A 15,492-nucleotide genomic window follows, 5' to 3' on the forward strand; every position below is an offset into this window, starting at 1 on the left:
GCTTGTCCAGTCAAGGGCCCCGCTCAGAAACATCCTCTGCACCACGTCATACTCACTCCTCTTGGGGACCCCATGCACCTACAGCAAACAGCCACACATCAAGGGGTCTCTCCCCCTCGTCCATCACCACCAGATACACTTCTGGTAAGGGCCCGTTCCCTGAACAACTGAGATGACCAGATCTCTTCCTTATCCACACTGAGACTTAAAGAGGCTGGTCTCCCCATTCTGCAGGTTTCTGTCCACAGAGGCAATCTGACAATGGCCCTCACCATGACAAACACAGCCACCTCTGGCCCAGCATGCTGTTTCCAGGAGTTTATTCTCCAGAGACACCTGACTGTGCTGAGTGGCACTGACATAAGAATATTTATTGCAGCATTGTTTTAATATCAAAGCAGTAGAAACAACATAATTTTCCATCAGTAGGTATCCAGTTACAGTTCATTAACATTGGTTACGGAAACCCATACCATGGACCACCCTCAGCTATAAAAAAAACAACAAAGGGCAAAATAGATAATGGAAAGATCTTCCAGGATGTATTTTAAAAGGGCAAGGTCAGTATAACACACAGAGTATGTTACCATGTGTATAAGGAAGCAGCGGGGTGTGGATAAAGCATACTGAAACACTTAACCTATGTATAAATACTTCTAAAAGTGTTTTTTAAGTGACTGGAGACTGGGGAGCTGGCAGTTAGGTGAAAGGGACACTTTTCATTGTTGCATTTGAAAAACAAATTATGTGCCTTGACCAAAGGTTGTGTATAAACAAACACATAAATAAAGATTACATTTTTAGTATATATTCCCCGGCTTCTTGGCCATTCTTTGGCTCATAGCCTTGCCTTTCATGAGATGGGACTCCCCACCTCACACCTCGGCTTCAGGTCCAAACTGAGGGCTGGACGGCCTGCCACAAGGCGGCGCTGTCTGCTGCCTGTTGCTCTGAGGGCACCTGCACCCTGGGGCGTGAGCCTCTGCAGGGTGGGAGTTCACCTTCACCCACCTACGTCTGGCAAACCTCCAAGATATCTGGACAGGTGGAAGCTGGGGACACACTGTTCCCCTACCCTGCCACTCTTATCCCATCAGGTATCCCTTGATGGGCATCAACTTTCAGAGCTGGAAGGTGCCTCTCACCATCCTATGGGTCTCACCAGTAATGTGGGATGTACCCCTCACCTGGCCTAGGGCCCATTCCCTTGCTAGTCACTGGAAACAGCAGTCAGAGCTCTGCTGGAGGGTGGACAAGGGGACAAGTGTGACAACAAGGACCGCAAGTCTGTTCACAGGAACTGCCCTGTCCTGCCTCCCCCCATAGCTTTACTGAGTTGGCACTAACTGTTGTCCCCCAGGTGTGCAGGTCCAGTGCCAACACTCACCTTTACCTGAGCCCGGGCCTTTGCTCCAGCTCTCCCCCGAGATCTGCCTGTGCCCCCAAACCCTCCCTCAGGGCGCCCGTCCTGCCTCCATGGCCTGCTGTGCGCAAAGGCTCTTGTCACAAGTAGCCACTCAGCACCTGGGCAACAGGATCCCTGGCTCGGTCACCCAGAGCCCTCTGAGGGGAACTCTGGTGACTGTAGGAGAACAAGGTAAAGTCGAACTGAGCCACAGGAGGACACCTGAGCTCTTGAGTTGTGCCCAGCAAGGACGGCCCCTGCTCTGAGGGCTAGTCCTCATCCAGTGGTGACTTGAGAGCCTGGCACTGGGGCTACCTTGGGAGTGTGTGCTGATGGTCACGGGCCAATCTTCCCAGTCTAACCTGAAGGCCACGGGTAACGTTTCTGGCCTGACACGGGACACTGTGGTTAGTAGGAGTGGGAGAGCCCAGGTCACACAGCTGTCTCCATGGGCAGCAGCCCTGGGGTGCCCTTCCTGGTGAGAGCTACAGGGAGCAGGGCTGCCCTGGATGACAGGCCCTTGTTCAGGCCCCTCCCCTGCATGAGTCTTTGGGGTGAAGGTGTCAAGCTGCCAGTCTGAGGGTAGCACTTCCCCTGAGGTGGCTGCTAGGGCCACGGGACTCCCAGCACTCTGGTGGCCCTGCCCTTCCATGGAGCATACACGGGAAGAACCAGGTGCCCACCCGGATGCGGGGAGAGAGGAGGAAGGAGATGAGGCGGGCTCAGCTCCGCACAGCCAGAGGGACAGTGGGGTAAACCAACCAGCTTTAATACCAACAGCACTCTCTCAAGTACACGTTCCCCAGGGCAGAGCCGGGGGGCTCCTGGCAGGAAGAGCGGAAAGGAAATGTGAACAAATGGAATGGATTGGCAGAGGAGCCCCCTCCTGCCCAGGGTCCCCTGCCAGGGATGGAGCTACCCATGGGGCAGGGGAGGCGACAGCAGCTTCCTCTGGTCCAGTTATTGCTAAGGCCTGGGGGGCTCTGCTGCTCACCCAGCCGTGACACCTCCCAGGATGGGTGTACCCCCGGCTCCAGCAGAGCCGACGCCTGGGCTCCTCTAATCTGGGAAGAGCCCAGTGGCCCAAAAGAGCAGGGAGGCCACTCAGTAGCTGCTCTGGTGGCCGGTGAGGATGTACAGGTTGCTGTGTGCCCCTGGGTTGTCGGTGGGAATGCTCTCCAGGATGATGTCTCTGAGGGAACACAAGCGGTGAGTGGGGCAGGGGAGAGGCCTGTCCATCCTCCCTCTGCCTCAGGGGCCTCTGAAGGGGAGGCTGGGTGTCCCCGCTTACCTGTGGGCCCCCAGGACTCGGAAGATCCTTGTCTCATCTGTGATCTCCTGGGTCACCTGGGAGACAAAGGGTGTTAAGACCACCCCTCAGATCCTCTCTAAAGGGGCAGGGACATCCGAGTCCCAGTCCCACTCACCTCGTTGGTGTCCAGGCTGCGGCCTTGCATGCCATGGCTCCAGAAGGCCAGCACGCTGTCCTGCAGGCACACTGGCGGGGGGCGGGGGGTTGGCTCCGTCAGCCCCCACCTGACCTCAGGCAGTTGGCTCCTACAGCCCCACCAGGACACAGGTCTGGACCACAGAGGTCCTCACTGAATTTAGGTGACCAGGGTGGTTTCCAAGAGGGGCCAGGGATGCTGCCTCCTCCCCACACTGCTAGCCCCAGGCCCTGGGCCACTTTCTGTGCTGGGAGTCAGGGACACTGCTGTGGCCCACCTCTGGCTCACTCACCCACAGTCTCGATGGGAAAGTCGAACGTCAGCTCAGGAGCCAGGGTGGCCGTGGGCTCGCCCTGCAGGTTGACGATCCTCACACAGCCTGCAGAGGGGGGATGGTGGGCCTCCCTCCAGGAAGGCAGCCCCACACAGCCTCCTCACACCGCTCTCTGCTGCCCCCAGCCCTAGTCCCAGAGACACTCACGTTCAAAGCTGACCAGGACTGTATCCCTGTCCACCTGGATCACCTGCTGGGCTGGGCCTGGGATCCCCTCTGTGGGCAGAGAGAGGAGACAGGGCCTGGCTGAGCCACCAGCCTGCTCTGACCCCCAGAGAACACGGGGGACATGCACCAGACAGCCCTTGGCCATGAGTGCATTCCAGCCTCATACCACCAGTGGGGACAAGATACCTCATCTACTCAGACAAGGTAAGGGACCTGTCCTTGGGCTCCTGGGGCCAGAGGAGGCATCCCAGGGAGAGCTCTAGTTGGGCAAACCGGGTTTAAGACTCAGTTCCCATGTGACCTGGAACAAGTCACTGTGCCTCTCTGAGCTCTGGTTCTTCCTGGTAACCCAGGCCTGAGGACACCTGATCTGCAGGGTGGCTGTGACAATCTGCAGTGAGATCCTGCAAGTGAGGCCTCTGGCCAGGATCTTGCCCAGCGGGCCTCAGTCCACATGTGCCTACCCACTGCCCTGAGCTGTCTCCATGCCCAGCGTCCTGCCTCCCTGCTGAAAATGGAGGCCTCTAGTCCTGCCCCCCGCCCCCAGACCTGCTGCTTCCCACGGCCCCTGCCACAGCCTGAGCATGTCAACCACTTTTTTCTCAGCTGCATGCCCTTTGGTCTAATGAAAGCAAACAAAGGAAACCCTACCCCACCCCCTTTTTCTGGTTTTGGGGATTGAACCCAGAGGTTTGCTTTACCACCGAGCTCTATTTATTTATTTTTAAATTTAAGAGAGAAAAAAAATTTTACTTGTAGATAGACACAATACCTTTATTTTGTTTATTTTTTTAATGTGGTGCTGAGCATGGAACCCAGTGCCTCGCGTGCTAGGCAAGCGCACTACCACCAAGCTACAACCTCAGCCCCTCATTTATTTATTTATTTACTTTTAATATTTTTTAGTTGTTGATGGACCTTTATTTTATTTATTCATATTTGGTGCTGAGAATCGAACCCAGTGCTTCACACATGCTAGGCAAGCGCACTTCCTCTGAGCTACAACAGAAACTCCCTTATTTGTTTATTTAGGTGGACACAATGACTTTATTTTACTTTATGGGGTGCTGGGGATCGAACCCAGGGCCTCGCACATGGCAGGTGAGCGCTCTACCTCTGAGCCACAACCCCAGCCCCTCCCTTATTTATTTTTGAGACAGGGTCTTGCTAAGTTGCTGAGGGCCTCCACTGAATTACTAAGGCTTACCTCGAACCTGTGACCCTCCTGCCTCAGCCTCCCAAGTCACTGGGATCACAGGCGGGAACCATGCATCCAGCTTCCTTCTCTGCTTTGTTTGTTTGTTTGTTTTTGAGACAGGATCTCATTATGCTGCCCAAGAGGGCCTCAAACTCCTGGGCAAGCAATCCTCCCACCTTAGCCTACCAAGTAGCTGTGCCTACAGACACCCTGATGGCACCCGGTTCAGTCTAACGAAGTCTTTGATGGAAGCCAAGCTGAAGCACGTTACCGGGAGGCTGCGAGGTCTCTGTGGAGTCACCTCTGGCTCTGCTGTGCCCCACCTCTGACTCATTCACCTGGCATCCTGCTTGGAGATCTCAGAACCTGGTCCTCTCTTCCTCCCCGCTCTCTCACATACGTACACCCCAAGCCCACCCAGCAGCCCTGCCCTCCACTCACCAGGTGGGATGAGGATGTCAGGGGTCAGGCCAGCCTCCAGGGGCAGGATGTGGAAAAGGACACGGCAGCCAGGTCCCGCGGGCCCCTCAGCTCCCACACACACCTGCGGCAACTCCTTCCCTTCCAGCACCAACGGCTCCAGCATGGCAGCAGGGCTGGGCAGGGGGCTGGAGAAGTTCTGGGGGCGGCAGGGATGCCTGGGTCTCTGTGTCTCCCCTAGGTCCCCTGCCACCCACCTGAGCCTCCCCGGGACCCGCACCTTCAGCAGCAGGAACTTCTGCAGCGGCTCATACCACTGCAGCAGGAGCAGGCTGGCGGGTAAGGCGGCCAGCAGGAAGGTGGCGCCCGTGTAGGGGTTCCGCACTGCGGGGAAACGGGGGTCAGCGGGGGCTAGGCCTCACCCACTTCCAGGCCGCGCGAGCCAGCTCTTACCCACACGACACTGCAGGCAGCCTTTGGTGTCAGGAATCTTGGTAGATAGGGCAAAGCGCCTGTAGGAGTGACAACCAGGACATTTGTGTGGGGAGTTGTCCGTGGGCAAGGTCCCCTCGGATCCTCAAGAGGTGGCAAGTATCACATTCCTGCCTTTTTCTTTCTTTCCCAGTTCTGGGGATTAAACCCAGGGTGCTCTATGACTGAGCTGCATCCCCAGGCCTTCATATTTTTTGAGATGGGTCTCCCTAAATTACAAAGCTGGCCTTGAACTTGCAATCCTCCTGCCTCAGCCTCCTGGGTTGCTAGGATTTACAGGCATGCATTACCTCGCTCTGGCTCATCTTCCCACTTTACAGGTAGAAGACTGAGGCTCAGAGAGGCAAAGCAACTTGCTTTTCACAGCTGGAAGGGACAGAGGATCTACAGCCCTGTTGTGTCTGTCTAGTATGCAGTGTCCCCATAGACTCTGGGGGAGTTTGGATCACAAAACTACACCTAGTGCTGTGTGGCTTTGGACAAGTTACTCCACCTCTCTGTGCCTCAATTTCCTCATCTGTATGATGGGCATATCACTGGAGCCCACCTCAAAGGCTCATAGCAAGGCTTAAATGAGTTAATGCAGAGGGGCACTTGCACCCAGGATCATTACTTCTCTGCTGTTTTGAGTCACTGTACCTCCTTTTTAGGCAAAGGCAAGGCATATAGAAGTGAAGAGATTATGGAGGGTCAGGAATCGAGGTGAGATCTGATTCTCCCACACTGCACAGAGCACACGTGGCCCATTTCACAGATGGGCAAACAGGCCCAGGGAAGGGCAAGGACTTCTAATAGCAAATGGCATGCCTTTTACAGCCCTGCAGGACCAGTGGGTGGTCTGTCTTGTTGCCTGGGAGAAGAGGTGGGGGTGGTCATTAAAGGGGTGCTTGCCTTGATCATGGGGAGCTCCCCAACCCCCAGGGGACCCTCTGAGCCTGTTTCCTCCTCTGGGGAACAGGGCTACCTGTGGCCCTGCCACCTCCATCCAGTGGCCAGGCCCTGTCTGCACCTCTGCCAGGATGCAGGCCCCTGGGAGGAAGCTGGCGTCTGCCCCTCCCTGCCCTCTGCCCTCCTTCTTCCTCTCACTCTTCTCCAGCTGACCTTCGGGCGGGACACTGCATTTATTTTGTATTTGATTTTTCCTCCAAACAACCATGGTTTTCCCTCCTCCACGTTCCGAGTGGACCCTGTGACTCTGCGGTTTCCCACAGATGCGGGGCTCGTAGGAGCTCCAGTGGTCTGCTTCCTGCAGGTCCAGGGCCAAAGCAGAGGCTCCCTTGCTGACCCAGCTCAGGAAGGGAGGCCCTGAGGCCACTGAGCACCAGGTGCAGTCCCAGGGACTCGAGGGAACACCACAGGAAGGACCTGGCCCTCCCAGTCCCCAGCTGGTGCTGCCACTGGCCTGGTTGGCCCCATCCTTCTTGCTTGGCGCACCAGCTTCTAGAACCATCCACTGAGCCCACAGCCTGGCCTGCTCTCCTTAGAGCACCAGCACCCTCCAGCCATGAACCAACGAGATCTCACTTGCACGGCAAATAAGCGCCTTTTTTTTTTTTTTTTAAGTTAGTGGTACTGGAGGTTGAACCCAGAGACTCACACACGCTAGGCAAGTGCTCTAGCCCCGAGCAACACCCCCAGCCCCTCTTTTTTTAAGACAGAGTCTTGCGAAGGTGCCCAGGCTGGCCTCGAACTTGTGATCCTCCTGCCTCAGCCTCCCAAGCAGCTGAGATTACAGCATGTGAATAAGCATGTTAACGTGACAAAATTGAATTCAGCTCCCTCTGAAACCTGCTACGCCCACGGCTGATGACAGCTCCATCCTTCCCACTGCCCAGCCAAGGCCTTGGGGCCCACCTTGACCCCCTCTCTCTTCCATCCACCGTCTGTCATCAGGAAATCCTGTTGGCTCAACTTGCAAAACTGCCAGAATGGGACCGGTTTTCACTTCCTCCACTGCCACCCGGGTCCACCCGACCATCACCTCCTACCTGCCCCGTGACAGCCTCCAGACAGGTCCCCACTTGTACCCTCACCCACTTCAGCCTCTCCTGCACTCCGAGCTGAAGAGTCCCTGGAGCCCTCAAGGTGCGACTCCTCGCCAGTGGCCCCCGGGCTTCTCTGAGTCACCGGCAAAAGCCTCCCTGTGGCCACAGGGCCCGCCCCGATGGCCTCCCGTTCACGCCATCCTCCTGGCCACTCAGACTGCCCTGCTGTTCCTCGGGCAGGCCAGGCCCACTTCTGCTGTCCCCACGAGCCACAGGGCCGGCTCCCTGAGCTCCTCCAGGTCTTTGCACTTTACCAGAGGGGCCTCTCGGAGCACCTGGTTAAAGCCCCAGGCTGAGCGAGCTGGGTGCGGTGGCAACTCAGGAGGCTGAGGCAGGAGGTGCTCACAAGTTCGAGGCCAGTCTCAGTAACTTAGTGAGACCCTGTCTCAAAATAAAAAGTGAAAAAGGACTGGGGACCAAGCTCAGTGCTAAAGCGCCCCTGGGTTCAATCCCTTGTACGAAAAAAAATAAAAATAAAAAATAAATTTTAAAATCAAATAAGTAAAAAGGGCAGGCTAGGGATGTGGCTCAGTGGAAAAGTACTTTCCCACCATGTGCTCGGCCCTGGGTCCAATTCCCACGACTCAAAGACAAAATGATAAACCAAAGCCAGGGTTGGCACCGGCCCGGCCCTCCTCCGCCCGCTCTTTTCCCAAACAGCCTCCGTTTTCTGGTTGCCTATCGTCTGCCTCCCACCACAAGCAAGTGATGTGGGGACAAGGGGCAGTGTCCCTTTAACGCAGAGGTCCCAGAACAGTACATGGCACGCGCACAGTGTCAACACTAGTGGCCTAGGCGATCTGCTCCCCCACCAGCCCCCAGGCTCTGCCACTCCACCTCCTAAATGGCTCCAGCCATCCGGCCCTCACCAGGGCCTAGCCCAACCTGCGCCCTGGGCCACCGCACCAGCCTCCTTCCAGCTGTCACCTCCCCTCCTCCGATTCACCCTCCCACTGTCCACCACAGCCCTCCAGCAGATGTGCCTGGTCTTTATCCGCCCAGTATCTCTTCTTTTTGGCAAGAGGACCCTATGTTCCTCTGCGTGGGGCTAATGAGCCCCCTCTACCACCCCCAGTCTTCTGGAGTGGACAGGTGACGGTGACCCAGGCCTGGCCATTGGCGCTCCTCACCCGCTGGCCCCAGACGCTGGATCAGGGGTGAGCAGGCACTTAAGCTGGAAAAAAAATGCCAATCAGCCCTGGTGCTTTTGTGAGGATGCCTTAGAAATGGCGGTCCTGGTTCTAGAAGAACGCTGGCCTAGGCCTGTGGGCGGCCAGCACCTGACAAGAAAGTCAGCTTCAGAATAAAGGCAACGAGAGGAAACAAAGCCGAGAAACTGAATCCTGCTGGTGCCATTTAAGCCTGGATCCAGCTGAGCCTGAAGCCCACATGACTCCTGCACTTTCAGTTACACGAGCTGTTCAACTCCTTTCTGTGCTTAAGCCAGTGAGGTGAATCACCTACAGCAGGAAGAATCCTGATGGGCCCACAGACGGGTCCTCTTAAAATGCTGACAGTAGCTGGACATGGTGGCTGAGGTGGGAAGACTGCCAGTTTGAGCTCAGCCTGGGCAACATGACAAGATCCTATCTGTCTCTTTCTGTGGTTCTGGGGATCGAACCCGGGGTGATCTACCACAGAGCCCTACCCCCAGCCCCATTTTCTACTTTTGTTGGTGCTCTACCGTGCCCAGCTCCCCCCAGCCGTTTTTAAATTTTATTTTGAGACAGGGTCTTGATAAGTGGATGAGGCCAGCCTGGAACTTGCCATTCTCCTGCCTCAGCCTCTCAAACCGCTGAGTTTCAGGTTTGTGCCACAATGCCGAGTGGAGACACTAACTCAAAAAGATAAACAATAGCTGGGCCTGGTGGCGCACGCCTGCAATCCAGCAGCTCAGGAGGAGGCTGAGGCACGAGGATTGAGAGTTCACGTCAACCTTGGCAACTTAGCAAGGCGCTAAGCAACTCAGTGAGACCCTAAAATGCCAAAAAAGGGCTGAGGATGGGCTCAGTGGGTAAGTGCCCTTAGGCTCAATCCCTGGTTCCAATAAAATAAAATAATATAAAATGTAATAATAACATGCTGCCAACGCTGCCACCAGTCAGACAAATCCCAAAACCTGGGACAGAAGGCAGAGGATGGGCTCGGCCCTCTGGGGGCTTCCTCAGCTCCTGGACTCAAACTCAGAGCACCCAGGTCTGCAGGCTGCATCCGCTCTCCTCTCTGCCTGGAATCCCTACCCGGGCCACCTGGAACCTTCCAGCACTCTGAAACCCTACGAGCTCGCCTGGTCTCACTGAAGCCTCCTGGCCCCTAGTGATCTCCCTCCAGATCCGCCTAGTCCTGGTTGCTAACTGTCTGCCGCCCGTATGCATCTCCCTTCTTTCTGGAAAGCAAGGACTCGCTTGACGACTTATGTCCCCAAGCCCAGCAGAAGTGCTCCATGAAGGCTAATCGGTGGGACAAAGCCCCACATCCTGAGCCACAGCCCCACCATCCACAAATGCCCTTTCATATCTGCACTGTCCTCTTCCTGCCTCCCAAGAAGCCTGGGGCAAGGGGAGGAGAGGCCACCAACTCTACTAATCAGGAGGAAAATGGGGCTCAGGGAGGTGACATGTTTAAGTGACATATCTAAGACCACAACAGCCCTCACCTAGGAATGATGCGCTGGGTGAGGCGATTGGCGGGGATGGAGAGGGGGGCCTGCTGCTGGAGTCTCCGCTGTTCAAACAGGCCCGGGAGGTCATGCGCCCAGATGTGCGTGGATTTCCCTGCAGGGAGGGAGGAGGCGGCCTCAGAGAGGATGAATGTGGCATCCCTCCTCCCGCCTCCACTTCCCACCTCCTACCTGAGAGTGACAGCAGCACATTGTTCACACAGTAGAGCCAGGAGCAGCGGTGCGAGATGAGCTGGAGCCACAGAGGCAGGGGACAGGTGGTCAGCCCCAGGGCCCAGGGCCTCCACCCCCCGCAGCTGGCCGACCTCACCTTCTCCAGCGTGTCCTCGTGCAGTTCGTGCAGGTTGAGGGTATAGATGCCTTCCTCGGCCCCCACCACCAGGAACTGGTCTGCAGGTCGGGGCAGGTCAGAGGCTGGCCACGCCCCCCTGGCTCAAGCCCCGGATCCAGGTGAAGCCTCTCCCCCGACCTGGCCTACCTCGAGTAACGGGGTGAATCCAGGTGACAGCAGCATGGATCCGCAAGGGGCAGCCATTGAAGACCTTGGAGAAGCAGGCACCCATCTGCAGAGGCAGGGAGGGCCAGTGAGGGCGCCGCGGGCAGTGGGGAGCAGGGCTGCAGGGGCTGTGGGCGAACACTTACGTGCACCTTGGGGGTCGGGGGGAGACCATGGCAGGATGACCTCTGGGAGGGAGGGGGAGAGTCAGGGCTGAGGTGAGCCCCGCGGCCTACCTCCCCACCCCCATGTAGGCCCCTCACCTCAGGATCTTCCCGCTGCTTCATGGTGGCCCAGGCAGTGGGCAGGAGTGGAGGGCTGCCAGGGCCAGGAGGAGCTGGGGCCAGGGTTCCTGTAGGCACAGGCCACAGTGATTTCCAGCCCTTACCCTCGCCCTGGGCCTGCCTCTGCCTCCTTGACCTCCAGAGCCCAGGACTCACCTGGGGGGCTGGGCAGAGGGGCCTCAACTGTGGGCTCAGTGGGGGGCAGCCCCAAGAATGGAGCCCGCTTGATGGTTCCCATGGCATTATCTGGGGAGTCCAGCTCCTGGCAAGAGGCCCCAGCCGGCTGTTAGTAGATGACCCTGCCCCAGCCCAATCACCCCTCTGCACACTCTCCCACTCCCCAGCCCTTCTCCCACCACTCCGCACCTGGAGCTCGGAGGCTGGCCGAATGGTCAGGCTTCTGCAGAGACAAAGCAAAGAGCAGCGAGTGTGAGACGGGCCTGGTTGTCCCTGCCCTGCCCACCCGAGGTTAGCAACCAGGACTAGGCGGATCTGGAGGGAGACCACTAGGGGCCACCAGCCCCTCACCTTTCCTCCAGGGCCTCCTGGACTGACTGCAGCAGGCTCCTGGTGGAGGGAGAGGGGTCAGAGGTCAGCCTCACCGCTGTCCCCACCCCCCACCCCGTGACTTCCCCTCCGTCACTCACCCACTCAGCTCCTCCTTTCCCAGCAGCGTCCACTCTTCCTCCCACTGGGGGAAACCGCGTCAGAGAGATGGGGCAGGCGGAGGGAGAGGGGCAGAGAGTGATCAAGACACTGCCGGACAGACGACAGACAGATGGAAAGTGCAAACATAGCAGGCAAGAGACAGAGGGCCTGAGATGGTGAGTGTGACAAACAGGAAGGAGAAAGGGACAGACATGCAGAGGATGGCTTAGGGAGGGCCACTAGATGCAAGACAGCTTCTGATGGTGACGGAGACAGACAGCAGAGACCTCAGTGACACATCAGTGACAGATGCTGGGAAGCGTGGCTTGACAGGGGCAGGTAGCACGGGGGTCGGCTCTGTGACAGGCCCCTTTTCAGACAGGTATGGTCATCTTGCCACACTCCAGCCCACTGAGCAAAGAACTTGGCCCCAGAAGAAGCCCCTGGCCCCTGGGGCCCTGCTGAGGTGCTCAGCCTAGTCGGCCCCCCCCCCCCGGGCTGTCCCCCTCCCGCAGCCACCCCTCACCGGCTCATTCAGGGGGTCCGTCTCCTTCCTGCGTGGGGCGCCAAATTTCACCTGGTGAACTGGGGGGCCCAGAGTACAGGGTGAGGGGCACAGCTTAGGACTGAGCCCCCCACACCTAATCTGAGCCGTGTCTCCCTGCCAGAGGACTCACACTGGATCTCGGAGGGGGTCCTCTCAGCAGGGCCGTGCTGCCCCCGGGAGTGGATGGTGTCTGGGAACATGTCGTAGGTCTAAAAAAGAACAAGCATGATGGACACCTGGGGGCCTCACCCGCTGCCAGGAAGTCTTCCAGGTTCTTTATACCATGGGTGTGCTTTATTTCCCCAATCCACTGAGGTTCCTATGAGGTAAAACAGCATCCCCATTTCCCAGATGGGAAAACTGGCACAAAGAGGTCAAGTAACTTGCCAAGGATCACACATAAAGCAAGAAGGCTTAGTCACGGTCATGGTCAGTTTGGGCCCAAGGCAGGAACTTATCAAGTGGTTATTAAAGGGAAGCCAGACCCAGCCGGGAATGATTCCTGATGGGCAGGCTCAGCTGAAGGGAGGCTCTCTGTGCTGGAACTAGGCAACTTACAGGGACCTTGACGATATCACCTTGGGTACCTCCTCCTTACCTGGGCAGGCCAAAGCCCATTTCCCAGCATTCTCTCAACTTACCTCCAGCTCACAGTCCTCAGGGGAGGGGGTTCCCAGGTGGGGGTCACTGGCCTTGTCCAGGAGCTGTGTGAGGAGGGCCCGTGGGAGGTGCTGGGTTGTGAATGGGTGCTGGAGGATGGAGGGGTGATCAGACTGGGCCCTGTCAAGCAGGCCCGGCTTTGAAGCATCAGGCCCCAGAACCGTCCCCTTCTCCTACCTGCAGAAGCTTCTCAGCCGTTGGCCTCTTCTTGGGGTTCTTGGTTAAGGCCAGTTTGAGGAAGTGGTGGAAATTCTGGGTCCTGGTGGGCACAAGAGCCACCGCCCCAGCCCAGGTTAGGCCTCGGGTCGGGCATCCTGCCAGCTGTCCTGCCAGCCCAGGACTGACGGCCAGCCCAGGAGGGAGCTGCCTGTCAACATGGCTGTTGTGATATGGCAGCAACTCCAGCCCAGTCATCTGCCCTTCTTTCCTGTCCACACCGGTCCCCCTTGCCCAGACCATCACTCAAATGGTCTGTGGGGGCCTGAAAAGCAGGGCTCTTGACTCCATGCCTGCCCTGGGAGTCAGGGGTCCCAGCAGCGGGGAGAGGAGGGTCCTCACCAGCGTGTCTTGTCTCTCAGCTTGGGTGGCTGAAAGCTGCTCTTTGACATGAGCATCAAGGCCCTGTGGAAGATGGGAGGTCAGGGTCAAGGGTCAGCAGAGCAAGGGGCAGGCGAGGGGCAGGTATGAGGCTGACCTCATGGGGTGCAGATGGAAGAGGGGTGGCTGCAGCTCGCCCAGCTCAATGGCAGTGATGCCCAGGGCCCAGACATCACACAGCTCATTGTAGCCACCCTTGCGCTCCACCGCTGCCACCTCCGGAGCCATCCTAGAGGAGAGCACAGATGGCATGGCCAGGTGCCCACCCTTCTGCCCAGGGTACAGCCCAGCCTTCTGCCCGGGGTACAGCCTCACCAGTATGGAGTCCCAATGAAAGACTTCCTCTTGGCCACAGATGCCGTCAGCTCGCCCGACACCCCGAAGTCAGCTGCAAGGAAGAACAGCTGCTCTCCCAGCCTCTGTCCCACTTGCCAGCCACCCCAGGGCTCAGGCTCAGATGGGCAGGTGGCCCAGGTCCAGCCACAGCTGCCACAGGCCTGAGGCCAGGCAGGTCCCTTGGAGGGGCTGGGTACCCTCTATCCCTGACTGAGTGCCTGGTCCCGCCTCAGCCTCCACCGAGACCAACCTCATCCAACTTCCAGCAAGTAGGAGGTGCTGCTGCGTTTCTAAGCGGGGAAACTGAGGCCCAAGCAGTAAAGTGGCTTGCCCCCGGTAACCCGGCACCTGTGGTTTCCAGGGCTCCCACTGAACCCTCACCCTGACTGCATTCCCGGTACTGACCCAGCTTGACATCTCCCTGGAGAGTGAGGAGAAGGTTGGCTCCCTGTGGGGATGGAGGAGAGAGAATCTCGTCGTCTGGTGTCCCCAAGGCCGCCTCCTCCCCCCTCACCATGCCTTCGGTCCACTCCTACCTTGATGTCTCTGTGGATCTTCCCCTGAGAATGCAAGTGGTGGAGTCCCTGGGGACAAAGAGGCATCCCTGAGGGCAGCCCCCTAGTACTCTCCCCTCCCCTCCGCCCCTTTTCAGGACTGGGCCCCCCACCCAAGCCGCTTCCTCCTCCCCACTCCCCAAACAGGAAGTGACTGAGCCAAGAGGGAAATGGGCTGCTTCCGGCAACAGGCCTGAGGCCCCTTCCCTCCAGGACCCACAGACCCTGGGGCCAGCCCTGCCTGAGGCACTCTACCCTCCCACCACTGGTCAGCTGGCTCCACGGAGTGTGGGTAGCTCACGGGCATAGCTACCTTCAGTGCCTCTCGGCAGACATATGCAATCTGCCGTTCTTCTAGGGGCCCAGTGGCTGAAATGGAAAGGGCGAGGGGCTGACACAGGAGTCTCCAGGATATGCAACCCTCCCAACTACCCAGTGCTTTCACCAAGCACCACTATGTCAAGAGGTAGTAGCCACATCCCCTCCCAGCACAGTCTGGGATTCTGAGCCCAGAGAAGGAGAGCATTTCTCTCAAGGTCACACAGCCAGTCAGGAGTGAAGAGGAGCCCAAGTCCATCTTGGACTCCCTCTCTTTCCCCCATATTGGGGTGGGGGGAAGGCCATGGCCCTTTGAAGCCTAGAGCCTGGCCCTCACCGTGGTAAATCTCCTGCAGAGACCCCCCTCCGCAGAACTCCATGCAGATCCACAAGCGGTCATTCCTGGGGGGACACAGAGCTGGGGGTGGGCACACAGCAGGCCATATGGGGGCTGCCTGGGGCAGAGGATAAAGCAACCTCACCTGAGGTAGCTGCCAATGTAGGCCACCACATTGGGGTGGCGGCACTCACGAAGGATGGTGATTTCCTGCTGGAGGGAACTGATGTCGTCCCCTGAGGAGCACAAGGCATCATGGGGTGGTGGGTAAGGGTCGCCCTGACTTAGTGTCCCCATCTGCAAAATGGGCAGAGTGCCTGTTCCTCGGCCAGACAGGTGCCAGGCCACAGCTCCTCCTGGAGCCTGCCTCTCAGGGGGTCTAGAAATGTCAACTCTTCGCCCCCGCCCGCGCCCGGCCTCTCTCCAGCGCAGAGGCCCCGCCCGGGCCCTCACCTGGGTCTAGCTTGACGATCTTCACGGCGGCCAGTTCCGACGTGACGGTGTCGCGGGCCTGCAGGCGGAGGG

At 58.1% G+C, this 15,492-nt stretch overlaps 1 protein-coding gene and 1 non-coding gene across 8 annotated transcripts; both read right to left on the reverse strand.

Moving 5' to 3' along the window:
• Positions 1–2,153: 2,153 nt before the first annotated feature.
• Positions 2,154–15,492, reverse strand: Map4k2 (mitogen-activated protein kinase kinase kinase kinase 2). 7 transcript variants are annotated; one of them, XM_015478211.2, is made up of 31 exons: positions 15,421–15,486; positions 15,113–15,203; positions 14,968–15,032; positions 14,626–14,681; positions 14,295–14,342; positions 14,164–14,206; positions 13,738–13,810; positions 13,520–13,651; positions 13,384–13,446; positions 13,003–13,084; positions 12,807–12,914; positions 12,296–12,374; positions 12,145–12,203; positions 11,618–11,661; positions 11,499–11,537; positions 11,337–11,370; positions 11,127–11,232; positions 10,950–11,038; positions 10,833–10,874; positions 10,669–10,753; positions 10,501–10,580; positions 10,362–10,422; positions 10,167–10,284; positions 5,427–5,485; positions 5,254–5,357; positions 4,995–5,172; positions 3,335–3,403; positions 3,146–3,232; positions 2,833–2,903; positions 2,697–2,752; positions 2,154–2,597 (listed from the first exon to the last, which is right to left on the reverse strand). In XM_015478211.2, exons 3-31 carry the CDS (start codon positions 15,008–15,010, stop codon positions 2,510–2,512), a joined length of 2,196 nt encoding a protein of 731 aa, XP_015333697.1. In that variant the 5' UTR covers positions 15,011–15,032; positions 15,113–15,203; positions 15,421–15,486; the 3' UTR covers positions 2,154–2,509. The 7 variants fall into 7 exon arrangements, with proteins under 7 accessions (XP_015333697.1, XP_048645061.1, XP_048645058.1 ...); XM_048789104.1 differs by having other exon boundaries at positions 14,140–14,206; XM_048789101.1 differs by lacking the exon at positions 14,968–15,032 and having other exon boundaries at positions 14,140–14,206; positions 15,421–15,492.
• Positions 4,415–4,487, reverse strand: Trnag-gcc. Its single transcript has one exon. It is a non-coding gene; the product is annotated as a tRNA-Gly (tRNA).

This window comes from Marmota marmota, unplaced genomic scaffold (genome assembly GCF_001458135.2).
Source record: "Marmota marmota marmota unplaced genomic scaffold, marMar, whole genome shotgun sequence".
NCBI classification, from domain to species: domain Eukaryota; kingdom Metazoa; phylum Chordata; class Mammalia; order Rodentia; family Sciuridae; genus Marmota; species Marmota marmota.